Raw genomic sequence first — 26,771 nt, forward strand, 5'->3', positions numbered from 1 at the left:
CACGTCCAGAAGCCTGGCTGCCGGGAGCCCCTCCCCACTCCGGAAGGCAAGGGTAGAGCTGTCTCAGCAGAAACCCAGCCTCTGCCCCCGTCTGGTCTGGTTGCCATGCACAGAGCTGGGTCTGGGGCCCACAACAGCCACCCACATGCAGTATGGCCAGCGGTCACATGCCGGGGGCAGGGGGACTGTCTTGGCCACGGGCTGTCACCGGTAGGCCCACGGAGCCACTCCACCCTGAGGTGACCCACAGCCTGCAGCGCAGGTCCTCCGGGCTCTGTCCACTCACGTGTCCAGCCACACGTGGGCACAGTAGCACCCGGTGAGCAGGGGGGTTTTTTTGGTATTTGTTTTTTTTTACATTTTATTTATTTATTTGACAGACAGATCACAAGTAGGCAGAGAGGCAGGCACAGAGAGGGGGAAACAGGCTCCCCGCTGAGCGGAGAGCACGACTCGGGGCTCGATCCCAGGACCCTGAGATCATGACCGGAGCCGAAGGCAGAGGCTTAACCCACTGAGCCATCCAGGCGCCCTAGGCAGGGTCTCTGAAAACGAGGTCTGCGGGTCTGTCCCAGCACCAGTCAGCTCCCCGCTCGTCCTCAGCGGATCGCCCGCTCACACTCGGACTTGTGCTCCTGCTGTGGCTGTGACTGACCCTAAGGCCGGCCACCCCACCAGGGGCCACTCTCCCGAGACCCGCCGCCCTGTGCATTTCTCGCTAATGGGTTTGGAGACTTCGGACCCGCAGAGACGCTCAGGGAAACGTGTGGCGCTCTCTTCGCTCGGGAGCGGGGCCACGAGAAGGGGGCCGGGTGGCCAGCACAGTAAACAGTAGCACGGCTGCCCGCATGCGGCTCAGCCGCCCAGCTGCAGCCCCCGAGGGACGCCCCTGCCCCCGTGGGTCAGGCCTGCTGGGTTAAGCCAGGCTGGACAGGTCCCATGAGCACCGGGGGCAGGTGCCCTTGGGTGCTCACAGCTAGCCCGAGTCTTCCTGAGGAGCGCCCCACGCCAGCCCTTCATCAGGGGTGCCACGGAAGCAGGCCCACGTGCCGCCACAGCTCCTGTCCCAGGGAGAAGGGCCACGGGGTCCGGCCACTGTTTGTTCACTTCCCAGGGGGTGGGTGTGCCAGGCTCTGCCTTCTGGAACCCCCGTATCTGGTCACGGCTGGGCTGGCGCCTCCTGCCCCCTCCGCCCCCCTCACACACTCAGGGAGCGCAGAGAATGGAGCCGGAGAGGGACGCGGAAGTCCCGGAGGCCCGGGCCCAGCTCTGCCCTCCAGGCTCGGCCCCCACACCAGCCCTTGGCCTTCCTGCGAGCCCAGCTGGCAGAAGGCGGTGTGATCAGAAAGTGATGTCGGGTCCTGGGGTCTGCGGCAGGAGCCCTGATGGTGAGACGGTCCTGCTCCTTGCTGAGGTCCCGCCACTGCCGATTTTCCTTTGTTCGAACGTCACGGCACCTGGTTTCGTTAATTATTCTTGACCCACATCCTTTCCTTTGCTGGTTAGGATGGGGTAAGCCACAGGGGACCAAGGTCTGCTCCCCAGGTCTTGTGCCTCTCTCTCTGGGTGCGCACCGGGCCCTCGCCACCATCGGAGGGCAAGCTGAGTGTGGTCAGTGGCCCGGGTGGGCCGCAGACCGGAGCAGGGCCCTGCAAGTGGTGCTTACGGGCCCCTGGAGCACGGGATGGGGCTCTGGGTCGCAGAAGAGCAGCCGCGAGAAGGTTCCTGAGCTCCATGTGCGGCCCAGATGGCCTTGAGGAGCCCTGGGGTCTCTCTGCTCACGGAGGTGCCCCCCTGGCTTCTTTGCCGATCCCCCCGCGCCCCCCAGGGCCCCCGCCTCCACCCTGCATCCAGCACGCTGCCGCCGAGAGTGAACCTGCAGAAACCACAAAGATATCCGTATCCCCGGGTCATCTGAGCAGCTCCTGGTGTGTCTCCCTAGTAAACAGGCGGCAGTGCAACCCTAAGTATTACAGGGACCCCTCCGGGTGCTAGGGTATCAGCACCGAGCCACATAGAGAGACCCTGTCCTGCGGAGCCCCGAGTGAGTGGGAGACGGGTATGCGGAGGAGAGAACAGGTGCCAGGCCCATGAGGCGGGGGGGTTGGGGGCACCATCTCCATGGGTGGAGGCCGTCGAGGTGGGCTTGGAGGGAGGGTGGCCCCCATGGAGGCCGGAGCGGGGTTCGAGGTGGCAGTGTGGGGCTGGGTCCCCAGGGGGCCAGCAGCAGGTGGCTGGGGCCCACCCCCCTTTTAAAAGGACCAATTAGCCTCCCAAGGGCCCCAAGAGCCTGGATGGGGCCAGGGAGGTGGCCCGGAAGCAGGGGCAACTGAGAATCATGTCCCTGCCTGTCCTTCTCCGACAGTCACGCTCTCAGAACGCCCATGGCCTAGTTCTGCTCCTCCTTGGGAACTGACTAAACCCCATTATCCCGGCCAGACACACTTATTCTTGTCTTTTCCTGTTTTTCCAAGGCTGAATTTTTCTAGAGCAGCTTTAGGTTCACCCAAACATGTCGATTAAGGGGTAAGGGTTTCTATCTGTCTCCTGTGCCGCGACATGCACAGCCATCTCCACTATCAGTAGTCACGCCCTTGTCAGCCCTCATGAGCCCGCGTCACGGTCACCGCCCAGCGTCTGTGGTCACATCAGGCTCACTCCTGCCTGTGGGCTCTCTGTGGGTTTGGACAAACATGTGGTGACAAGCCTCTGCCGTTAGTGTCCCCCGCGGCCGTGAGGGCCCTCCTGCTCTCCCTGCTCACCCGCCCGGCCCCGCCACAGCCTGGCAGCCACCGGTCTTGGGGCCATCTCCACAGTTTCGCCTTTTCCGGAATGTCATAGCGTTGAGCGCTCCGTAGGCAGCCCGGTCAGACGGGCTTCCGTCGGTAACATGTGTCGAAGTCCCCCATGTCCTCATGGTGTGCTAGCTCGCTTCCTTTTAGTGCTGGGCGGCGTTGAGTCACCCGCAAGGACCCCAGTGACATCGAATCACCCGTAAGGACCCCGGTTCTCTCGCACTCGCACCTACTGAAGGGCATCTTGGTTGCCTCCACGTTTGGACAACTCCAGACGGAGCCGCCGCAAGGCTCTGTGGGCGGTGTTTGTGTGGACTCTGCTGGGGAGGGCAAGCGACAGGCGCCGCGTCTTCTCACGGGACTCCCTGCCGTCCCTCTGCACATCTTCTTGGTGAAGCGTCTGTTAAGGGTTTTGGTCCATTTTTTAATAGTATCGCTTGTGTCCTTACTGCTGAGTCCTCAGAGTTCTTCATGGACTGTGATCATTCTCCTCCGTCAGACGTGTCTCCGGCAGGTGTCCTCTCCCCGCCCGCTCCTCGCTCCCTCGTCTCTGTCTCCCAGGGACCAGGCGGTCTGACGGTCCCCGAGCCGCACTTCCTCTGCTGCGCCTCTCACGCGTCGCGCCGCTGGTGCTGCGTCTCAAACGCCACCACCAAACCGGGGCCCGCCGCGTCTCCCCTTACTCCGACTTCTAGGAGGTTTACGACCCCGCATTTGCCACCGAGGCCCGCGCCGCACGTGGAGGCCCACGCCCTGAGGGCTGTGAGGTCTGTGTCCCGCTCCTCCTGCCGCGCGCCCCGCCGTTCCCGCACAGCTCGCCGCGGAGACGGTCTTCGCTCCTCTGTGCGAGGTCGGGACCGTGCTCCCGCGGGTCTGTCTCGGCAGCTCTGTCCTTCCGCCAGCACCGCGCCGACTCCGTGACTGCGGTGTATGTGAGTCTCCAAGTCGGCGAGTGTCGTCCTGGACTTTGATCTCCTGCGGTGCTGTGCTGGCCGTTCTGGGTCTCTCGCTTCTCCATATAAACTCTGGAATTCGGTTATCCTAACCCATAATAGGTTGCACACTTGGATGTTAACACCTGTGTGACACCCCCTCCCCAGCTTGTCACCGCTGCAGCCCAGAGTTGCCCCACGCTTGCCATTCCCCTTTAGAGCGAGGACTCAGAAATCGGGTCGTCTGAACGTCCCCTTGCACGGATCAGCGGCTAGCAGGGGCTTCTCCAGGAATGAATCCAAATTTTGCTTTGAAGTCAAACATGGCCCCGTGTGGGGTCAGGGGATGGGTCTGACACTTCAGGAGGAGGTCTTGGGTGAGTGGGGCCTGTGTCTGGAGCAGCGCTCACGCAGCCTTGCAGGCAGGACTCGGACACAGCCGTCCCCATGGGCCTATCCTGGCTGCAGCGCCCCGAGGAGCTGAGTGTGGCTTGGGGGGGGTCTGCAGACACCCGGCCTTAAGCCTGAGACCACCAGGTCTCTAACTTCCTCACCGAAAGCCTGTTATTCTCTTCAGGGAAGGCGATCCAGGTGTCAGGCTCTCCAGCCACAGCAAAGCTCAGGGGCCCATGGCTGGAGCCCACACCGCCGACCCCACAGCTCCGGAGGACCTGAGGCAGGAGGACAGGCTGCTGGGGGAGCTGGTGCTCCCAGGCGGGAACCCAAGAGGCCCGTCAGTGATGAGACTCATAGCGACATTTCGAGGACAGCATCCGCTTAGTTGTGGAAGTCAGGGCCGGATGGGCACCGACCTAGCCTGCGCTGCACCTGGTGGGACCTGTGTGTGGGGACCCGGCCTGGGACATCCAGCCTGGCGTGGAGGGATGGGCTCCCGGGAGGGACGTGCATGCACTAGCAACCCTCCTTCTCCTGGAATCTTCGGGTCGGTCTGGACCAGCCGCCCCTCCCGCGCCCCGAGTGATAACAGGGCTGGTGTCCCAGACGCGTGCTCGAAGTCCCCGCAGTCCCTTTCCCTGGGAATCCCGAACAAAACGCAGCCGCGGGGACTCCGCCAATGCAGTGAGACAGAACAATGCATCATGACCTCGGGCAGTTTACCCCAGTGTCCCTGACCCTGCGCCTCACAGGCTCGGCCTCAGGGGAGACACCAGGTCCTTGGCGCAGACCCCGCCCCCAAACCACATCACCCTTGGTCCCACCCCCAAGACCTGGTCTTCCCTAGCCTCATCCCCAAGGCCCTCACAGGCCCCGCCCTCTCGGGCCCACAGGCCCCGCCCCCACCGGCCCCGCCCTCTCGGGCCCACAGGCCCCGCCCCCACCGGCCCCGCCCTCCTCCCCCCTCCCCCACCGTGGGCTCTAGTGGGGAGGAGTTGGAGGGGAGTGGGGAGCGGAGACCTGGAGAGGCCGGCTGGACAGAAGGATGAAGGACAAAGCGCCCAGAGGCAGTGAGACGTCGGGCTGGGGTCAGACGCTGCACGGGGCGCAGTTTAAGGCGTCTGCGCAGCCCCGCCCGCCGGCCCTGGTCCTGCTGCTTGGGATAGGGGTGCCTCAGACGCTGGAGCAAGGTCTCTGTCCCGTGTCAGACTTGGGGTGACCTCAGTCGGGGACCCCCCAGCCACACCCTCCCCCACCCCCACCTTTCCTCCCCACTACACTCCTCCCTTCCCCCAAGTCCCAACCCCCCACTCGCCCCCTACAGCCCCCTCACCGCCCCCCAACCCCCCAGCCCTACCTCCGAGGCCCCCCGCGGCCCCAGCAGGCCTCCTCACCTGACCTCCGCCCACAGCCCCCGCAGGCCCCAGCACACAGGATTTTTGCTGACACAGGAAGCAGGCCAGGTTCTGGGTCACCGCTGGGCGCCTTTGCCCTGCTGTCCTTCCTCACAACGGCCCTGCTGCTCAGCTCCTCCCAGGCTCCCGGCACAGCCTCCTGAGCCCTCGGCCCCCCAGCGGGCAAGCTCCCCAAGCTCGGGGTGCCCCTGGCCTCAGCACAGCTTGGGAACAGAGCGCTCCTCTGACCAGACCCTCCCCACAAGGCTGGCGCCCCTGCAGAGGCCGAGGGTCAGCTCTTGCCAGGAGGAGATGCTCTCAGGACGCCTCGGCCCGCTGCTCACCACCCTGTCTGGTTGCCGCTGTTGTTAGGGTCATTGGTATCGCTTTGGGTGACCATGCAATGGCTGCAGAACCCTCGGGGGTGGGGGGAGGAGGGACGAGAGGGAGGACCCAGCGTCCGGCCGTGGGCTGGGGGGGAGATGGACCTTTGGCGCAGCCAACAAAACAGCCCAGAGAGGGACCCCCACATTGCTCCTGCTGCTTTCAGAAGGGAGGCCCAAGAAGTGTCTGGAACGGGGGACAGGGGCTCAGACGGGCAGGGAAGGGGAGTCTCAGGGTTTTAGCCGCCCTGGCCGGTCCAGCCCTGGGGCCCGAGTCTGGCATGGCCCGCGGCTGCCTTTGCATAAAGGCTATGAGAGGTGGTCCAAGGCACCCTCTGCCCGAAACAGCCGCATAAACATTAATTAGCAGAGGTTAATATATAATTCTGAACCGCATGGGGATCTCACCAGCGCCAGAGCTATTGTTTGATAAGGGTTTAATGAGAAGAAGGGAAACACCGATAAGAGCGGGCTCTCATTGTGAGCGGCATCAAGGTCAGGGTGGGAGGAGTCGGCGGGCACAGGGAGCCCCCCAGGGCTGCTCGGCCCTGGGGCTCCACGCATGGTGGCACCCAGCCTTGTCCCCGGCTCTGGGGCACTGTCTCGGCACAGGGCGTTATTGACTGTTTCAGGGGTGATTTTATTCTTCCTATTTTGTATTTACATCGCCTGTCAAGGGCTGCAGCCTTGACAATGTGCCTGTCTGCATAGGTTCCTCTCCCCCACCCCCCAGCCCCAGGAGCCCAGGCCTTCCCATCTCTGTGGATCTCCCTCTTGGCTGACAGACAGCCATCCCGGGAGGCAAGGTCAGGGAGCGAGTGGGTGAGCACAGAAGATTCCTTTCCTGCCAGCAGGTCAACATGGCATCCGGCGTTTGAGGTGAGAATAGGCTGTGCCGCAGATGGGGCTCACCTCCCGGCCTGTCCCAGGTTCGGGGGATGTGGCACACCACCCATTTATGGGCCTGGCTGTCCACGGGGAGCAGGGGAGCTGACTCAGTGCTGACACCTGCTCTTCCCCAGAATAATCCTCCAGGGCGGGGTAGGGCATGGCGGGTGGGGCCCCAGCCTTCCAAGTAAGTGGAGAGGAACAATTCAGGGGCCCCTCTCCCCAGCCCCACCCTCCACCTCTGGTCGCTCCATCCACACAGGGACTCTGTGCCAAAGCCAGGAGTGCTCTCCTGGGTCAAGGCCACGGCTCTCCCCTCACCCTTCCGGGAGGCGGGCAGAGCTCCCCCGAGCCTCTGGGCCCAGCCGCCCTCAGACGAGCTGATACAGGAAGGAACAGTGGAAGGTGACCCGTGAGCACGCATGTCTGTCGCCGCAGGTGAACCCCAGCCTAGGGCCCTGCTCCAAGACCTGCAGAGCTCCTCGTTCGCAGTTTCGGGGCACACAGATGTACTCGCTTTGTTTCCGACATCCGGTCGCAGTCGCGAGGACGGCTCTCCAGGAAGATGTGTTTAGTGAGCTGGGTCCCCACCTGCCTGCCTTTGTCTCCTGGGCGGCAGCAGGTGGACAGTGCCAACTCTGGAGACACGTTTGGGGCTCAGCACAGGGGCGGTGTGGGGGCAATGGGAACTGGGCATGAGGAAAACCCCAGAGCAAGGCCCCAGGAGAAGACCTGCGAGCGTGTGCAGTTTCTAGCCAAGCAGGGCTGTCACACGCCTCAGATCGCACCCTGAGTGTCACGGTGTCAAGAAAGCAGCTCTGGGGGCGCCGGGGTGGCTCAGTGGGTTAAGCCTCTGCCTTCGGCTCAGATCATGGTCCCAAGGTCCTGGGATCGAGCCCTGCATTGGGCTCTCTGCTCGGCAGGGAACCTGCTTCCCCCCGCCCCCGCACCTCTCTGCCTGCCTCTCTGCCTACCTACGATGTCTGTCAAATAAATAAACAAAATCTTAAAAAAAAAAAAAAAAAAGCAGCTCTGGATGTTGTCAGACATTTCATAATCAGTGGCCAGCCCCCTGCTGCAAGTCAGGAAGCCCTCTCGCCCGAGGAGCCCACCCCTGCCTGTGCACCTGTAGGCGGGGGGCGGGGGTAGCTGGGAGCGCTCTGTGCTGTGGGGGTCCTGGGCATCCGGGGGTAACTTGGTCCATAGACAGGGAGATGGGGAAGGCTGAACGTTGTCCTGGCTCTCACTCTCTGTCTTTGGAAACCTGCTGTGTGATGCAAGTAAGTTCCTGGGTTTGGGCCTCCCCACTGCTGCTGCCCAAGCCAGCCCACTTAGGCCTTTGCTTCTCCCAGCAGATGCCCCTGGAGCTGCAGTGCTGTCCAGCTGGGGCCTGCAGGCACGGTGTGCCAGGAAGAGGTGGCAGTTGGGGTTGGGGGCGTGCTGTCCACTCACAGAACACGTACTAGCAAGGGCCGTCTGGGCACACTGGCCAGCCGGTGTGCTGCATCCTGGCTAAGCTCTGCTATCACCTCACACCTGGGCAGGGGCTTCGCCAGGACCGTCACAAGCGGCCTTCTGTCTGGACAGACAGCCGCCCGCTCCTGCGTTCACCACGTCTGACACCGGACAGTCACGGAGCCAGAAGGCTGAGTGCTGTCATCACTCTGTCTGACGGATGAGGCCCAGAGAGGTTCAGTAAGTCCCCAAAGGCCACACAGCCGGTGTGCGGCAGGGCAGGACTCCCCCAGGCCCTCTCTCCACACAAGCTGCCCCAGAGGGAGAACATCCGAGTGCAGGGCCATGGCGGGGCAGGGCGCTGGTTCTGCAAGTGTGTGATTTGTAGGGAATCGTGGAAGCCTTCAGCTTCCTTGCTTTAAAGTGGGATTAGGAGGTGTAGCCGGTGGAGGCCAGGCCAAGCTGCGCCTGGGTTCCCATGGGTATCGGGTGAAGGGGGGGGCGTGGCAGGGGTGGGCAGCAGCCAGACCTATTGTTATTTTTCTGTGTATTTAATACCCGATCTCCAAATAGGGAAGTGGGAGCAGAACAATGGGCATATTCACTCCGGGACGGAGCCGGCCAAGGGCTCGGTCCGCAGCCTGATGGCCCCCCACGCCGCCGCCAGATGCTGAGCCCGTGTCTCTGTCGGCCGTGGGGTCCCGCGCACCCCAGAGCACAGCGTGGTGTTTCTTGGCGGGTCTGTGTGAATGCCGCAGGCGGTTAAGTAAGGGCCATCTTGGTCCCAAACAGAAAAATCGGCAGATGCTCAAGAACCCCGGGCGACGGTTCGCGCCGCAGAGCTGGGCCGGCTGCGGGCAGAGCACCGCACGTTCGAGATGGCGCCGGAGTCCGGAATGACAAACCCAGTCCCTGGGCGACTAGATGCCAGGGAGGTGACAAGGGAGCCTCCTCTCTTCTCATTTCTTGGAGCTCGGGGGGTCTGCGGGCGGGCCTCTGCCCGGCCGAGGCTGTGGGGCCCAGGGGCCCAGCTCTTATGCAGGGCTGGCCCGCGCACATATCCAAGGGAAACAGCCTTGTTTTCACAAGCACACACACAGCAAGTGCAGGAGAGATTGAGTTTTGAAAATATTGTTCCTGAAATCCACACTCACGGCTGGTGTGTGCCGCCAGCTTGGATTTGGGACAGCAGCGCCCACCCTGGGGTGTGGCTGAAGCCGGTCAGGGAAGCACACGCAAACCGCGAGGAAAAACCCGACTTTATGTGTCCCCTCCCACCTCAGATCTCCGGGGCAGCTGCAGGGGCCTTCCTGCAGGCGCCGGCCTACTGGGGGGCTGCTGGGGGCAGGGGCGTGGCTCCTGCGCCCCCTCACTCCCTCCACACCCTCTCCCGGGCCAGCACTCAGCTGCTGCCGGGTCCCCGGTTCTTCCTCAGGATCCCATTCCATAAACCCGGCAACTATTTCTGGAAAGAAGTCCCAGGCTGTACCCGACAACGGCTGTGTCTCCTTTATGGTACAGGTGACCCCGGCCCAGCCAGGGTGGCCCAGGACAGCCCATGGCCATAGGCGCCCTTGCTGCACACCCCCAGCTGGGTGCTCGAGGCCGGGCTCTGGGTTCTGCCCCACGAGGTCTCGGGAGGGAGGGGTGACATGGGCCCCAGGGGCAGATCCAGGATGGAGCAGGTCATCTCTGCCAGGGGAGGCCACAAGGGACACAGCTGGACTCCGAAGAGGCCCTTGGGCTCCAGTCTGAGCCTCCGGAACCTGTGGGGATGAGGAACCCCCAAATCCAATACCCCAAATGGTCCTCGGGGTAAGGGACTCGGCATGCCTCCCCCTCACCTCCTCAAGCTGGGCATTGGCACGTGAGAGTCCCAACCCAGCTGGTGCAGGCTCCTAGCACCCGGGGACACCGAGGTTCCCCATGTACAGGGCAGGACAAGAGAGAGCAGTGAGAGCCAGCAGTCACCTGCTATCTCTGTGCCTCTGTTTCTCCCTGCGAAAAGGTAAGTGCACCCCTGGTTTCACCTTCATTTTACTGAAGTTGAGAAACTGAGAAACTGAGGCAGAGAAAGCCCCCGTGCCCAGCTGCACTCCATGAGCCCCCAGGAAAGCCTGTGTCGCAGCCAGCCGGTGAAGCGAGCGTCCAGCGAGCCTTGGGGCCGGGGCCGGGGCGGCTGTGTTCCAGAGCCCTGCCGATGGCCCTGCAGAGGGTGGGGACTCACACTCACTGCCTCTGGGGACAAGTTGGGGACAAGCCCAGGGCTGCTGCCCTGTGGGTGTGGGGCCAGCAAGGCCTGCACACCTCTCATCCCGGGGGAGGCGTCTGTGGGGAGACCCTGATAAGGACCCCGTGACAGATTGTGTGCTGAAGCCGTCTGTGAGGTGTCCCAAGGGGACAGGCAGGGCGAAGCGTCGGTGCCCGCAGAGCCTGGCGGGGGCCCCAGCTATGGCTGTCTCCGCACCCTTGCCGCCCGGAGGCCCTGGTTGGGGACAGTCCTATGGGACACGCACCCAGACCTGCTATTCCAGCCTCCGTGTCCTCTGGAATCCAACGCGCATCCCGAGAGGGGAGGGACCCCATCAGGGCCGAGGCTGGGAGTCTGGGGGCCTGGAAATGACCATGTGGGCCACTGCCCTCCCTCTGGCTCTGTCCTGACTGCTGACCCTTCCCCAAGGAGGCCAGAGGGCCAGTGCATACTCCCTGACCGCTCCCTTCAGTCAAATGCCTGGGTCTTTAGGGACCGGACAGCCTCTCTCGGGTCCCCTCCTTCCAGCAGGCTGGGCTTCTCCACGGGGCTTTTTTCTGTTCTGGGGTGTTTCTCGCAAGGGCCTAACAAGCAGGTAGGCTCTGGCAAGTCTGGACCAACACGGGATGGCCCCCTGGGTGGGGGTGCCTCCCATGTCAGGGGGACTGGGTGACAGGGCCCAGGCCCCAAAGGGAGATCGCCCGACCATCCCCAGGACAGGGAGAGACGCTTATCCCTGCAGTGTCCAGACCTTCCCTCCCAGGGCCGGCTCAGGCCTGCCCAGGGCCAGGAGGCTCAAAAGGCTCCCAGGGCCCAGGAGGTCCCAGTGAGTAGCAGGGTGGGGGAGACAGTCTAGGTGGGACCGAGGTACTCCCAGGGCTGGGGGCCCCTCCTATCTGGGCACTAGCGAGTCCCCCAGGCAGGGTCAGCCCCCTCCTGGGGGCCGGGTTGAGCCTTGTCCCAGAGACAGGGCAGTGGGCATAGGCTTACACCCTTGCCGCTGAGCCCAGGGAGCTGAGCAGGACAGCGAGTCCCTTTTCCCTGGCAGCCCCAGCAGACGCTGTCGGGGTGGGAGCAAGCTCCTCCTCCTCTGCCCTCCTCAGGGAGGCAAGCCAGCTTCTCCGGGGGCAGGAGGGGCCCATGCGTGTGCTGGGACCTTGACGCTGTGCCCCAGGACACAGAGTCCCCCCAGAAGCGGTTCCGTGCCAGCCAGGTCTTGCATGAGCAGCACTCCCATCTGAAAGGCTAATTTGTGTAAATGCTCTCGTAGGAATGCGCCTTCCCCACCACACATTCCTCTCTGTGAAAACTTTCCACTGTCAGGTGAATGCTGCTGGCTTGGACGAAGGCTCCTGGTCGTTCTCCGGGGGAGCCCTGCGCCCACACTTCTGCTCTCGGCCCGGTGCTCTGTGGCCTGGCAAAGCAGCCGTCGGGGGCGGGGGCAGCTGGGGGCTCACAGTCCGCGCTTCTGAGCTTAGACGCTGGTCAGCAAGCCTCGGTACCCACTCGAGTCCCCGTGGGGCCCCGACTCGGGCTTACTGCGAGCCCCCCACGGACAGGGCCCCACGGCAAGAGGCACAGAAAACTGGTGCCATGCTTCCCACGTGAGGGTCCCACTGGGGCTAGTGACAGGCCTCCGGGGGCAGCAGCGACACACTAGCCATCCTACGCACGTACTTGCTGAGGACAGCTCTCTGCACTGTGCTCCCGAAGGGCCAGACCCGCGGCTGCCGTCCCTGTCCTGGGACAGCCATTAGGGAGGCATAACATGTGCAAACGAGACATGAGTGGGGTCAGGGGACGCACGGCCGCCCCAGCCCCGGTTTGCGCCGTAGGCAGAGGCAGCCCGGGCTCCAGTCCCCTGCCCAGGGCCCGCCTCCCCGCAGGTGCCCAGCCCTCCCGGCTTTCCCAGCACTTTCTCCAGCAGCAGGAGGGGGCAGGCTCATGCCCCCCCCGCCCCCGCAAGGACAAGTCTCCAGGCTCCCCGGGTCTCCCCGGCACCCTCTGGGGTGTTTGAACCCAGGGCTCGCTCTGAGACCTCCAGTTCTTTCCAAATCTGGACCTTGCCAACCAGACTTGAAGCCACTGCTTACACTGAAGGGTGCAAGTCAAAGGACAAGCGCCTGAGAATGGCCCGTTTTCCGCGCGCGCTCGTAGGAGTCCTGCCGATAGCCCCAGCAACAGAACTGCCATTCTTTGCAGAAATCTCCCTGGATTCCTTTTAGAAGAAACGTTATCAGGAGTGAGCATGTTAACAAGACTCTGTCCAGCCCCGTGAATGGGGCTCGTCCGAGAGCACCCAAAGCCCTGGGCTCGGCCACAAGCGGCAGCCTCTGCAGGAACACAACGTGCATTGTGCTTCCCCTGGGCGGCCAGCACGGGGCTCGGGGCCTGCGAGCCTCCTAAACCCTCAGCACACACCGTATCGGCCCTCAGACAAAGCCTAGCCGCCCCACGCAGCCCTGTCCGGCTATTGTCTCCAGCCTCTCGGGCTGTGTGTTTGCTCTGGGCCTGGCCTGATGCTATCGATCGCCAGGTGAGGTGGGGCTCTGGGCTGGGCAGGGAGGGCAGGGGCCATCGGGCCCCTGGGGACCTGGCCCAGCTCCAGCAGCCTTGGGGGAGCCCCTGGACTCCTCCCGCTGACACGTTGGCCGTGCACTGTCCTGTTGGGCAGGCCTGGGGGGTGGGGAGCAGGTTGGCCTACCTGCCCCTGGGTAGCCCGTCTCAGGGACAGGGACCCACAGCGGTGCATAGCACGGGGTGCAGACGGGTCCAGCTACGTAGGGGAAACTGAGGCTTGTCTGCAAAATCAGACCTCGCCCGAGGCAGGCGGGGGTCTGGCAGGGGAGGTCCTGAGCGTGCGCATCCTGCATCAGCCTTCCGAGCAGAGACGGCTGGTCCCGTGTGGCAAGCAGAGCGTGGGAGCATCTGAGCTGGGGTGGGGGGCACAGGCGCCAGGCTGAGCCACTCCCTCCTTCTTCGGCAATGTCCCCAGAGCCCGGGTGCAGAGGTCTCAGAGGGCGGCCCCCTTGGTGACAGGGCCCAGGTCCTGCTTCCCACGGCGAAGGGCGAGAATTCACAGGCGCAAACGGCCCCGAGAATAAGATCTGCTGTCTCTGGCCGCTCTGAGCACAGCCCTGCCTCAGAGCCCGGGTTCCCTCCACAGCCCTGGGTGCGTTTTCCATGCGCTAGCGGAGGGCCTCAGGTACGGAGAGGTGGCGGCTCGCTCAGCCGGCCGCCGGCTCCGGGTCCGCTCCCAGCTGCTCTCCCGGGCGGGCTCCCCGGCCGTCAGCAGCTCTGCACCTCGGGCTCCGGCTGGAGGGGTGGCTGCACTGCCTTCGGGGTGGCGTCTCCCTCCCACAGGGTAGGCTTTCGGAGGAAGGGGAGCCACGAGCAAGTGTCCCAGAAGACGGCAAACCCGCACAGGAGGCAGATCCAAAGGCTCTGAGTCCTGCGGGGACAGAACTCCGGGGGGCTGCAGGGCCTCGGGGGGAGCCCAAGGAGTAGAGCGGCGTGATCACCCGAGTGGGAGAAGCTGCAGGGAGCGTCGGCTGGGCTCCGGATGAGCAATGGCGTGGGGCGCGGCGGCGCCAGGGGTGGGCGCGCCCAGGGCGCGGGAAGGGGCGCGGGACACACAGGGTGACGGCGCTCCTTCGTCTGCGTCTGCAGGCACACGGCTCGTCTCGGACCCTTGCAGACGGGGTCCCCCCGCACGTGCACACTGAGCAGGTGGAGGGCAAGCCCCCTTGGTCCCGGGAAGTCGTGAAGTGCCCATGAAGGGACGACCGGCACCTTACCCGGAAGGAAGGATCGACTGAGGGTTAGAAGGGGAGAGGCCGCACCTCGTCCGTGTGAACCACAGGAAAACCGGGGCGGCCGTGCCACCGTGAGAGCGGACGCTGGGCAAGAGTCTTCGAGCAGAGGGGCCTTCTGCACGATAACGAGCCCGTCACGCTGAAGACAGACCAACCCTGTTTAAGTCACAGAGAGAAAAGCTGGCAAGCCTAGAACGACCAAGCCACCAGCTGAGATGACAACGTTGCCGCGTCCCTTTACTGCTGAAATGAGCACAGACGTAGCAGATCTGGGAACACGACGAACCAGTTTGACCGAATGGACAAACGTGGACCCCAGTTCTGACAAGCCAGAACACACCTTCTCACCCAGAGCACGTCGGGTATTTTCCACAAAAGCCCAGATGCTACGTCACGAAGCAGGTTTTAACAGATCTAGGAGGACTGACGTCATCCGTGTGGAATCAAGATCTTGGCGACAAGGGACAGGAGCGACCCCCAAGTGTCTGGAAATGAAGCAGCTCCTGAGTGACTCACGTCCAAGAAGAGATCACAGCAGAAATCAGGGAGTCTTTTGACGTGAAGAAGGAAAACCAGCAGAGGCACCGCTGTGGTTGTAGAAGGGACTTCACAGCTTCTTAAAAAAGAGACACTGAAAATCAATGACCAGAGCTTCCAGTTCAAGAAGCCAGAAAAAGAACAGCAAAATACAAACAAGGAAGGAAAGAAAGAATAAAGAAATGTGTGAATCGGAGACAGAAAGTCAACAAACCAAAGTCGGGTTTTGTGAGAAGACGAAGGGAACCGGATCCAGAAACACGGACCCGTGAGGGAACAGGCGAGCCGACCCGAGAACAGAAAGAGACGGCCGCCCGGGCGCTCCGTGAGGCGTCTGCCTTCGGCCCGGGGCCTGGGATCGAGTCCCGCCTCAGGCTCCTGGGCCAGCCGGGAGCCTGCTTCTCCCTCTCCCCCCGCTCGGGCTCTCTCTCACTACCTCTGTCACTATCTCGCTCGCAAATAAAAAAATAATAAAATCTTAAAAAAGAGAGAGAGAGAAACATCACAGCACAGTCCTACAGACACAAGAAGGACACAATGAGCTTTACATTGATAAACATGAAATTTTAGGTGAAATGGGCCAATCCCTTGAAAATAAAATTTACCAAAACGGATACAGAAAGAAACAGAAAGTTGGAATGGTCATGTACCTACTAGAAAAGTTAAATTCATAGTTTAGAATTTCCAGTGTTCACTGGAGAATTCTTCTGTGCCTTGCCTATCTTTTATTAGGTTTTTTCCCTACGTATTCCATGTTTCTGATGCTACGTAAACAGCGTTTCTAAATGCACTGTCGCTTCCGGACGAGTCTGTGGCTGTGCGGGGAGGTGGAACTGACCGCAGAAGGCCGGTTGTGAAGCCAGCGGCCTTGCTCACCCAACTCTCCCTAGTTCCAATCATCTGTCCGCAGTCCCCGCGCGGGCCACAATCCCATATGCCCAGAAGGGCGGCTCTGCTGCCCCTCCCCCGTGCATGCCCCTGTCCTTACCCGGGTCCCTGTTGACGTCTGTAGACACCGCGGAGCAGCTGCGGGACACACACTTCCTTCCAGTCCGCGCGCTCCGACTTGCCGGCGTTGCCTCGAGCGGATTCTCGATCTCACCGCCTCTGCGGGCACATCGCCGAGGGTGCTGTGGTCTGATCACCGAGGGCCGCAGGCGTGGCTTTTCCAGTATTTACTCCACCTTTCTCCCCGAATATCCCCAGCTTGCTGGGCCCCTGTTACCCTCCCTATGCAGTTCTGGGTTCAACTGTGAAGCCTCGTGTTTGGTTGGGTTGTTCCCGAACAGGGTGGGTTTCTCGGTGCAGCAGGGCTCTGGGAGGTCTGAGCCGGTGACCCATCGGATGGCTTTTTGTAGGAGCTCAGGGTCAGTGGTCTGCCTTGGACCTCCCCTGCAGACGGCATGGGGCTCCAGGGCTGTTTGTGGGGACGCACTAAGTCACAGCTGACGGGCGGTGTGAGGATATCGGGGAGTGTGGTCCACAGTAGGGCTCCCTCTTCCAGAAAGAAGCAGAAGCCTGAGACCCTGCAGAGGAAGAGGCAGAGCCTGGAGATGGGGCTCCCACGAAGGGGGTCACCTGTGTTCAAGACCACCAGGATGTGCCTGGGTCTGTGTGAGGTCAGTGGACAGAGGGCTGGGTGGCAGACCAGGGAATGGTCAGGTTGGTTGGGGGAAGGGATCCTGCAGGAGCACAGTAGTCCCAGGAACCACGGTCACGGAAGACCCCTGGTGTCCCTAAGAGCCAGGGAGGACAGGCCTAGACCTCCGACCCGGCCAAGCAGAGTGGTGTGGGGCAGGTTGTGGAGCAGGGGTGCTGGGCTCGGGGTCGGGGGGGTCCCTGGCAGGGTGTTAGCATCCCAGACAGGAATCTGGGACGCCAGTGGGGGCTGGGGTGCTGGGTGGCACTGTGTGCTATCAGTGCGCCCAGCCAGCAGGGTCCCCAGACGCAGCTTACCTGCAGGCTGGGTGCTAGTTTCCACAGGCTCTAGGCTCACCCAGGGCCACAAAGGCACCAGCAGGCCAACCACAGAAGAGTGGTGGCTCTGATTTGTAAGAAATGCAACTTCAATCCAGCCATCACTTACGAAAGGGTAAATCCGCCATTGTGATGGCTGTGACCGGCTCCCAGAGGGGCTCTGTCTGCGCAAACGGCACCAGGCACGCAGTACGTGCTCAGCAAACACGGGGAGAAGGACCCGGGCAGAATTACTGGCTTGGAGAGAGAGAGCACGGGTTTCCTTCCCTCTTCACAAAGAGCTGGTGTGATTCCTTGGGTATAAAGGTAAGTTCGTGCGGGTGGCGGCGTGTGGGCAGATTTTTTTTTTAAAGATTTATTTATTTGACAGACAGAGATCACAAGTAGGCAGAGAGGCAGGCAGAGAGAGAGGGGAAGGCAGGTTTCCTGATGAGCAGAGAGCCCGATGCGGGGCTTGACCCTAGAACCCTGGGCTCATGACCTGAGCTGAAGGCAGAGGCTTTAACCCACTGAGCTGCCCAGGTGCCCCGGCGTGTGGGCAGATTTAAAGTTACAGTAAATACTTAGCAGACTTCCTGAGCTGTCACCTAAAGCCCAAACAGGTTCAGAACTTTTGTCTGTTTGTGCACGAGATGTTTTCCTAAGCCACAGGAGTGGAATTCATAACCAGAAGTCACTGTGACAGATGAGAGGTGACATTTCTCTGATTTCTCTGAAGTTCAGTTGCTCACAGAAGCTTAGGAGAGAGCAGGGGGTTGGGACTGGTTACTTGCATTATTTTACCTGTTTTCGGTATGTCCCATGGTCACGGCCCCTTTCTGGGTGCTAGGCACTGAATTGTGTCCCCCCACCCCCCCATTCATAAGTCAGTCTTAACCCCGGCTGGGACAGTATCTAGGCAGGGTCTCTCGGAGGTGATTAAGGTTCGTGAGGTCGTAAGGGTGAGGCCTGATCGAATGGGGCGGCCCTAGAGGAAGCGGCTGAGAGAGCTCTCCCTCCCTCTCCCCACGTCCCTGCTCAGAGGACAGACCCCCGAGGACACAGTGGCCCCCCACAAGCCACCTGAACTGGACTCCGTCAGAACCCTGCTCCTGGACTTCCAGCCCCAACTGTGAGGAGACAGGCTTCTGCGCTGTAAGCCCCCATCGGTGGCACCGGCTCTGGCGGCCCAGGCAGACTGAGACGCTGTTGCTACTGGAAAACCTGCAGGTGACCCAGGCCGCGGGGAGGGGTGGAGAGGGGAGGGGCAGGCAGCATGTGATGGCAGGGCTGGTGAAGGCATTATCAGACCGTCCTACACCGCGGGGTCCTGAGGACAGGTCCCCAGACGCCCGCCACCATGCCCGCTCCCAGGCCCCCAGGTACACACAGCTGCGCGGGGGCGTGAGCGGCGCCCAGCGCACCCCTGAGGGGTGTCGGGCAGAGTTCTGCCGGATGTGGCTGTGGATGTGGACGGCCCGGGGCGGGGCTGCGGCAGCCCCGTCCGAAGCCAGGACTCAGTCAGGGAGACGGGGGGGCTGCCCACCCAGCCTGCGGCCACTGCCCACGTGGGGGCACTTCGGAGACGGGGGTCATCCAGGGGTGGGTGTTGGGGGCGCGGTGTCCCACACCCCTGAGCCGACTTCCGCGGGTTAGCGCAGCCCCAGCAGAGGCACCGTCGGGCCCCAAGCGTCTCAGGAGCCCAGGTGCGCTCATCCGCCACACGCCCACAAACCCTGCCAGGTAGTCCCACGAGCTGGCACCATTTCAGAGCCTTGCTCCTGACTCCGCAGGGGGCATCCCTGTCCCTGGTCCCCGGGACCTTCCTGCGGCCTCTGCCGCGCACCGCCTGGGGCCGATCGCCAGGCCCAGTCTCCGGACCCAACTCCTGCGCCCGCGCGGCGATGCTCAGCTCCCCCACCCCTTGAACACTTCCTGCGCCTCAGAAGCAGCCCCTCCAGGGAGAAAGGGCACGAGCTCTCGGGACAAGCTCTTGGTAAAGATCCAAGACGGTGGAGTGACCGGCGGGTCTTTGGGCATCATGGCACACGCCGCTCCCGTGGGACCTGGACCTTCCTGTGCAACGCAAGGCCACTGTCGTCCAAGAGGACGTTCTTCCTAAAGGCGTCCCTCAGCAACAGTGAGGGAAGAACGGAGACACGCGTCTGGGCTGGGGAGTCTCGTCCCGCTGACCGCACGTCCGGGACGGGACGCTGAGAACACTGCTGGGAGAGAAACGGAGACACAGCTGAGTGGGAAGCCAGTCCCCAGCCCTTCATGGTCCACACAAGGCCACCCTGGCAGGCAGTCCCAGCCCCTACGGTCGGACGCTGTGCTCGGCTCACGCCAGCCCTCCTCCCTTGACCAGGGATCCTGGGACCCCGCAGAGCCCCTTCCATCTGGACAGTCCACCAAGGACACCCAGGGAGGACTGACGCCCTCTAGAGCACCCTCCCGAAAGGTCGCCCGGACATTCAGTGCCAGCCACCCAGCCAGCTCACCCTGCTGGGCAGGATCTCAACGGACTCCCTACTCCATTACCGAGGAGCACCCCCACCAGCAGCAAACGGGGGACAGAACGCAAGCGATGAAGCCGTCCGGCTCAGCTCCTGGCGCCCTGACATGCGTTCTGATACCCGGAGATGCCTCCGTCTGTCCAGCCACCCACTTGCCTCCCCACCTGCCCGCCTGGCCTCTGTCCATCCACCCGACCAACTTTCCCTGAGTGTCCCTGCGTGCCAGGTGCCATTTCAGGAAGGGGGACGCAGCCATGAGCCCCTCACTCATGGAACAGACGTTCCACGGACTGCACAATCATGGAACCGAGTCGGGGGCCGGTCAGAAGATATGGAGGGGAAGAGCCGGGGGGGGGGGCGCTCCGCGTCACACCTGCGAGCCGAGACATCCGCTGTGGGACAAAGACCTTGGGAAGGACAGGGGTGCAGCGGCACAGGTCCCCAGGAGGGCAGCTCGGAGGTCGGAGAGGGACCTGCATCCTGGGGGGACTGGACCTTCCCGAGAGCTGAGCTGGGCAGGGCAAGTGGAGAGGACGAAGGCGAAGGGAGAGGGCTTTGCGGCGGCCCCACGCTCGCTGGGCCTGCTGAGCCGGGGAGGGAGCCGCCTGGGCTGGGGAAGGGACCAATGGGGCACTTGCCTCCTGACATCTGCGGTGTCCGGGTGAGCCATCGTGGGGTACCGTGCGGGCAGGAAGGGTTATGGTGGACATCCTGCTCGGGCTTCGCGGGCGGCCGAGCCCTGGGGTGGAAGGAGCAACCCACTCCCGCGCTCACAGCGGGCTCCAAGGGCAGGGTGGCCCGTCCCTTGCGGGAGGAACAGGGGCCACGATGCATGGGGAAGGGAAGAACACCTTGGATCCGCACCACCCCTGGTCTGGAGGGAAAGAACCTGCTTTCGGACAAGCTGTTTCATCCTGTTAGGAATGCAGGTGTGTGTTGGAGACGTGGCTGCAGGCTCTCGGGCTGGCCCCCTCCTGGACGTCCCCTCGGGCTCCAGCAGGGTCGGCCAGCCCCATCCAGTGTCTACGGATAAGCCTCGGCTCGGGGCAAGCTGTCCCAGGCAACTCGGGAGCTGAGCGAAGGCCACTGAGGGGCGCCCGAGGCCCCGGGAGCCCACCCTCCGCCAGCCAAGCCGGCGGGGCCCCGGGGACCCGGACGCTGCGGTCCGCTCCTAGCGAGGCGGTTGCGCATCCTCGCTTCGCCGCGCGGCTTCGCAGACCTCCGGGCCTGCGCCCTCCAGCCCCGGCCTCCAGCACCCGGCGGCCCGGTGGGGGAGGGAGGTGGACGGCACCGATCGCGGACGCCGGGAGGCGAGGTCAGGGCGACCGGCGGCCGGGGGTGGGCGTGTGCAGGCCGGGCGGGCGTGCCGAGGGCGTGCGGCGGAGTCCGCGCTCGGGTGCGCGCAGCGGGGGCGGGAAGGCCCCGCCCCGGGGCGGGAGGGGGCAGCCGGATTAAAGGCCACCCGGCGGGCGGGGACCGGGACAGCAGCCCGCACCCGGAGCGCGCCCGGACGCGCGCCGCCCGACGCCAGCGCCCACGGCCCCGCACGTCCGACCGCTCGGGCGCAGCGCGTCCCGCCGAGCGCAGCAGGACCCACACGCCATGCGCGTCCCAACAGGCTGCTGAGCGCGGGCGGCGATGTTGGGGCGCGGGGCTGCGGACCCCGGTCGGGGTCTGCTGCTGGCGCTGCTGCCGGCGCTCTGCGCGCTGCCGCGGGTGCGGGGCGTCGAGGAGGGGCCTGGCAGCGCGCACGGACACAGCCAGGGTTTCCAGGTGGTCACCTTCGAGTGGCTCCATGTCCAGGACCCGTACATCATCGCGCTGTGGATCCTCGTGGCCAGCTTGGCCAAGATCGGTAAGACGCCCGGGGCTCGATGGGTCTCGAGGTCGTCGCCCCGCCGCGACTTCCCCTGCGGCTGGCCCCCGCCCGGTTCGCGGAGACTGCGGGACCCGCCTGCCTCCCGGGACGGAGCGCGACGCCGGCGTTCGCCGGGGTCGGGGTCTCCGCCGGGTCTGCCGTCTTCCCCGCCCCGCGGCCAGCACCCCCCCGGGAGCCAGGCCTTCGGGTCAGGCAGGGCGAGGCGCGGACTGCGAGCCTGGCCGGGCCCGGAGCCGCTGTGGCGGTTGCCGCGGGTGACACGGTCCCCGCCGGCGGGGCGCAGCCTCCGGAGCCCCGCGCGGCCAGGCTCCTGGGTTTCGTGTGGGGCTCCCTTCTGCCGCTTCCAGGCCTGCAGACCTCGGAGCTACTCCTGCCCTGGGGCATCCCCAGGCCCCTGTGCTCTCTGCGGCTTGTGGGGCTGTTTGATGTGGGGAGAAAGGGCGGCTCTTGCCGTCCAGGGCTGCAGTGCGAGTTGGCTCCCAGGGCAGAAAGAAAGCCTTTGGACTCAAGATTAAACCCAGTAAAACACCATGTATAGGAGCGATTTTTTCCGTTGACACAGTTTCTCTTTTAAAAATCCTGGTTTGTGGGATTTTTCTTCACCTGCTCCAGTGAGCCAGCAAGTAGGAACCACAGGTGACTCCGGGGCAAGGTGATGGGAAGGTCAGCCTTCTTGAGAGCTTAGGAGGACCGAAGGTGTGACATGTTGGCCCACCAGGGAGGGTCTTCCTGGAGGCTGTGAAACGGTGATAGCCTGTGGGACTTACTAGGTGGAGCTCGGGGAGGGGGGGGAGGGCGGGGAGGGGTGTGAGGACCCCCCCCCCCAGGGAAGGGCAGGAGGCAGGGAGTAGGGAACGGGGAGGCGGGAGCACCTCGTGTTCAGCAGGACAGGAGGGTCAGGCTCTGGGGGGGAACCTACAGAGATGTGGGGGCCTGGGGTTTCGGGTACCTGGTTAGCTTGTGTCCCGTTCAGCACCGCCTGCTCTGTGCCCTGCTCTGTGGCCTCCGTCCCTGGAGGTCGCTCTCATTTCTGCGTTCTGACTCCTGAGTGCGCTCACCACCCCCTCCCCTTCCTCTCTCCCACCCCGGCTGCCTGGTCTCCGCACTCTGTCCTCACTGGGCTTTCTGGGATCTTGATAAGAGTAAAACTCCAGCACCCACATGAGGTTTCGCGCTGTGTCTCTTCCGAACACATCTGCCGTGGGAGGTGACTGACACTGGCCACTTTCTGCTGGTCACCTACGGGACAGGTCCAGCCCCACCATGGGGCTCTGCGAGCTCTGTCCACACACTCACACTGGAGCGACCTGTTTTTGGAACCGACCCGTTTCTGGGGCGGGGGGCGGGGCTTTTGCCCTCCTCCGCCTTCTCTCTCCTGTGAAACCGCCCGGAGGAGGACGTTTGCAGGGTGGACCCCCAGGTCTCTGGGGGTCCGCACCTGGGACGTGGCGTACCCTGGCTTTGTAATGCAGACGTGGGCTTTCTTTGCGAGCTGGGGCTTCTCCTAGTCCTGCCCCAGCACCCAGACATGGAGACTGGCACCTGAAATGCCAGTGACAGTCACCAGCACCACCCCCAGCCAGGAGGCCCTGAGGGGAGAGTCTGCGGGAAGGCGGGTGCACTGACCCGAGTTCTTGCCTGTCCCTGAGTTTGTTACTCACCCAGAGGAGCCACGTCCTTGCAAGTCTCCGGTGCCTGGACCTGTCCTGAGGGCCCCTTCTGCAGGGTGGGGTGGCCGTGTGCTCCAGTCAGCTCTGTGTCCTGCTTGCGGCAAGCCCAGAACCATTTTCTCACCCGGCCACATTGACGAAGGCTCGCGGCATGAGCACCTTGTCCTCATTCCCCTGCCCCTGTCTGGGATTGCTGACCCCCCTTGAAGGGACAAGAGTCAAGTCTTGGTGGAGACTCTGGAGGGTTCTCAGGACAACATGAAGAAGACCCTGAGGGCAGACCCCCAGCGCTGACCCAGCTCCCGCTGCAGAGCCCCCCTGCCCTGGGCTGAGCTCTGCCCTCACTGTCCTGTATATGGAGGTTCCTGCTGTGGTGGCATTGTGGTCTCACGTGGGGACAGGCAGCACCTCAGAGAGACTCAGTCTCCCCATCTGAAAAAGTAAGCCAGGACTCACCCCAGGCCCAGCCCACTCCCAGCCTCCCCCTCAGGCTCGCCCCCTGCCTGCCATTCCCTGGAACCCAGAATCCGCCATGCCCGCCCTGCACAGGTCCTCCTGGTGGCTCTGTGTGCGGGCCTCAGGCCACACGCCTCTGCCCTGTCCTTCGCAGCTCCCCACCCCCTTCTGGTCTGGCCCCTTCCCCACTGCCCCTCGGCTGACCCGAGGGGACGCACTGCCATCTCCCAGCCTTCTGGAGCCCCAAAACCACACCAAACCTTACCCGACCAGCCAGACCCCCCACTCTTGCTCAGCCCCACAGACCAAGAGCTCCAACAACTAAGCACTCCCCTCACCTCAGCGGCTGCCCGCAGTCCTGCCCAGATCTTGGAGGCTGGAGCTCCGCCCTATCCCCACCCCCAGGACCCTCTGTTCCCCAAAGTGACCAGAGGAGATCTAACCTGGTCAGCGGTTACCCCTGGGGCTTCCCCACTGCCTGGGCTCCTCCCCGTCCCTGGTTCCCAGCCCCCTCCCTGTGCAGCCCAGCCTAGCCCCTTCTCCTGAGCCCCTAGAGCACTCCCCCAGCTTCTCCTGCATCTGGGGGAGCCTGGAGGCCCCAGGGCCCTGCGGTCCACACAGGCATGATGGGAGGGCGTGGACCCTGGCACGCTTCCTCTGGACCCCACTGTGCAGGGTTCGTGCTCCTGAAGCTCTTCGGTCCCTTTTAGGCTATTTTGTTCTCAAGGTGCAGGAGCAGAGCGACAGTGGGTTTCTGTCCATTTCCGAGCACTTGCCAAATGTCGAGCAGCGGCATCAAGGGTTCCTTTTAGCCCACATCCCGGCTCGAGCTGCGGACGTCAGGTTTCTTCCAGCCACGTGTAGCCTGCTGGGGACCCTGGGACAAAGCCCTGAGTCCCACTGATGTGATGAGGCAGCTTCTTACCGCAAGCAGTCAGGACAGAGAAAGGCCAGAGGGCAGGGCCATGGCCACCAGCCAGTTGGCCCAGGAGTCTGGGCTCACGGCTGCTAGCTGTACCTTTGCACAGGCGAGAGAGAGGTGTGGCTGCTGAACCCGTGGGCCCCCAGCCCCTAAGACCCTGTGGGGCTCAGCAAAGGACGAATCGTGAGCATCTGGGCCTCCAGAGGCCCGCTGCCTGCTACTGAATCTTTAGGAAATTCCGAAGGCCAGGGAGCCCTCCTTCTGGGCCAGAGAGGTGGGGGGCTTCTGCAGTGGGAATAGCACCTGCCCCTGAGGGGGGTGTACTTCCTTCCTCTGGACCCTGGGGGCCCCTGAGCCCGCAGCTGCCCACCCCGGGGCCCCTAGGGGCCTTGGGCCAGGCTGGGCTATCTCTCCTTCATTGTGTTGTCTCTCCTTGGACCTTCCTCGGGGACCAAGGGCTGGGCCAGCAGCAGGCTCAGCAGCCCACACTGGCCGTGCTGAGGTCGTGAGGCTGTGGAGCACCGGGTGGAGGCCTCCCTGGGGCTGGGCCTGGGGCTGGGGCAGCTTCTGGAGACCGAGCTCAGCAGCGGCAGGGCTACCCGGATGGTGCTTCTGGGGGAAGAGGGAGGTTGGAGGCCCGAGGAGGCCAAACCAGGCCTTTGGTCTCTCCCCAGGGGTCACCAAGGGGAGGGGCTTGAACAGACGTGGGCTCTTGGACTGTTGTCTTGGTGGCAGGGCAGAGAAGGGTCAGGAGGGGCCGTTCTAGGCAGACGGCTTCCCCGGCACTATGCAGGGGCTTTCGGGGCACAGGTGTCCAGCCGGCACCCCAGTGGGTCCAGGGTGGGAGGTGGACACTGGGTCGGATCTGGAGGAGACTTCTGAGAGGGGAGGGTGAGGGGGTCGAGGTCCTGCCAGGGAGGAAGCCTGAGCCATAGGGACAGGCCTGGACAGGATGGCGGCAGCTGTGAAGGCCAGGGTGCAGGGCCGCGTCGGTGTGGGCGGGCCGGTAAGACCCCCGTCTAGGGATGTGCCTCGGAAGTGGAGCTCATGGCGCTGCCGGGCTGGAGGCAAGGGCACCCCCGACGTGGGCCCGCTGGCCGGCGGCAGCTTCACTCTCTGAGCCTCAGAGTCTGTGCTGTGTCCACCATGGTCTCTCTTGGGAAAGGGGGCAGCCCAGGCTCACCCCCCCAGCCACTCAAACCGGGAGGAAACACCCCGGGAGGGCCCCAGTGGCTGGTGGGCCGGTCTGGCTTGGAAGGCCAGAAGCTCAGAGGTGGTGGCCGGTGGTCTCTCCTGGCCCCTCCCGCGGTGCCCTTGGGGCTTTGCAGGCCGCCGTCACCCCTGGTCTTGGGGGAAGAGTGCCTGGTGGCAGGAGCAGGTGTGTGGTACCTGTGGTACCTCTGGCCCACGCTGTGCCTCCAAGGGAAGGGCCTCCCCCTGTCACTCTCCGGACGGCGGGCAGACCTGGGAGCCTGCCTGTGCCATACCGGCTGCTGGCTTTTCAGTCCAAGCCCTCGAGCCTCCCGGCCCTGGGATCCTGGGTCTTATTGCTTCCCAAACCCTCCCCATCACTGTGATTTTGCCGGTGACGGAGGTGCGTGGACCGGTGGCCTGGGACACACCTGAGCACCCCACCCACACCCTCCGTGTTCCCCAGGGTTCCCTCACTTAATCTGTGTTTTTCTCTGAGGTTCAGCCGTGGGGACTGGGCATCTGCCCAGGGGCGTTCCCAGGCTGTGGGGGAAGCCATGGGGTGGTATTTACCTCCTGGGGTTAAAACCAGAAGCTTCTGGTTTTGACTTCGTGGGCTCTGGTCCTAGGACCAGGCGCTCAGCCTCACCCTGTCTGCTCTTTCCTGTGGCTTCCTGGGCGCCGTCCGTCATGCTCCCCTGCGTTCTTGCCCTGAATCTCCCTCACTCCCCTCGAAAGAAGGCAGCAGGGGGTCTGGAAGAAGATGACCTAGAAGGACAGTGTGAGCAGCAGGAGTCCCCAGTGGGCCCCATCCTCCTAGGGGTGGATGAGTCAGTGGGTCCTCGTGGACCCCAGTCCTGGCAGGACAGATGCAATCAGTGGGCCTGGAGTTAGGACCCAACATCCAGAGCCTAGAACCAAGGCTCCTTCCCAGAGCCTCTACCTTGCTGAACGTGTACGGGAAAGCCTGTGAGGGATGAGCCACAGGCCGTGCCACGCTCCGTAGGCATTTGGAGCTAACCTATCACACTGAAATGTCCCCAGGAAAGAGGGGCTAAGGTTGGGAGTACCGATAGCCTCCGGGCCAGCCTGCTCGGGGAAGGGACTCCCGGAAGGCTTTGCCTGGGCCAACTTCCTGTAAGCCAAGAGAGCCCTGGCGATACTCCCAAGGCTCCAAGCCACTGCTCAGGGTCTGGACCCAGGTCAGCCTCTGGGGGCTACACACAGAGCTCTGGGGCCGCGGTCGCCTGAGGCCCGTCTCTGTGCCTTCCCGGCCTGGCCTGCGCTCAGCCCCACATTTTGTCTCCTGGTAGATGTGTCAGGACACCCCCCACC

At 63.6% G+C, this 26,771-nt stretch overlaps 1 protein-coding gene and 2 long non-coding RNA genes across 4 annotated transcripts in view; 2 read left to right on the forward strand and 1 right to left on the reverse strand.

Annotated features, from left to right (window-relative positions):
- The first annotated feature begins 5,091 nt into the window (after positions 1 to 5,091).
- Positions 5,092 to 7,666, forward strand: LOC116587136. The gene is made up of 3 exons (XR_004284348.1): positions 5,092 to 5,211; positions 6,612 to 6,779; positions 7,051 to 7,666. It is a non-coding gene; the product is annotated as an uncharacterized LOC116587136 (long non-coding RNA).
- A 13,148-nt stretch (positions 7,667 to 20,814) lies between these two features.
- SLC9A3 (solute carrier family 9 member A3) overlaps positions 20,815 to 26,771 on the forward strand; it is a 42,261-nt gene continuing 36,304 nt past the window's right edge. For both annotated transcript variants that reach the window (XM_032337868.1, XM_032337867.1), the window contains exon 1: positions 20,815 to 21,173. In XM_032337868.1, coding sequence (XP_032193759.1) covers positions 20,957 to 21,173 — 217 coding nt within the window. In that variant the 5' untranslated portion in view covers positions 20,815 to 20,956. The remainder of the gene's footprint in view (positions 21,174 to 26,771) is intronic.
- LOC116587139 lies at positions 22,530 to 23,743 on the reverse strand. The gene is made up of 3 exons (XR_004284349.1): positions 23,662 to 23,743; positions 22,859 to 23,299; positions 22,530 to 22,739 (listed from the first exon to the last, which is right to left on the reverse strand). It is a non-coding gene; the product is annotated as an uncharacterized LOC116587139 (long non-coding RNA).

Source organism: Mustela erminea, chromosome 3, assembly GCF_009829155.1.
Source record: "Mustela erminea isolate mMusErm1 chromosome 3, mMusErm1.Pri, whole genome shotgun sequence".
Lineage (NCBI taxonomy): Eukaryota > Metazoa > Chordata > Mammalia > Carnivora > Mustelidae > Mustela > Mustela erminea.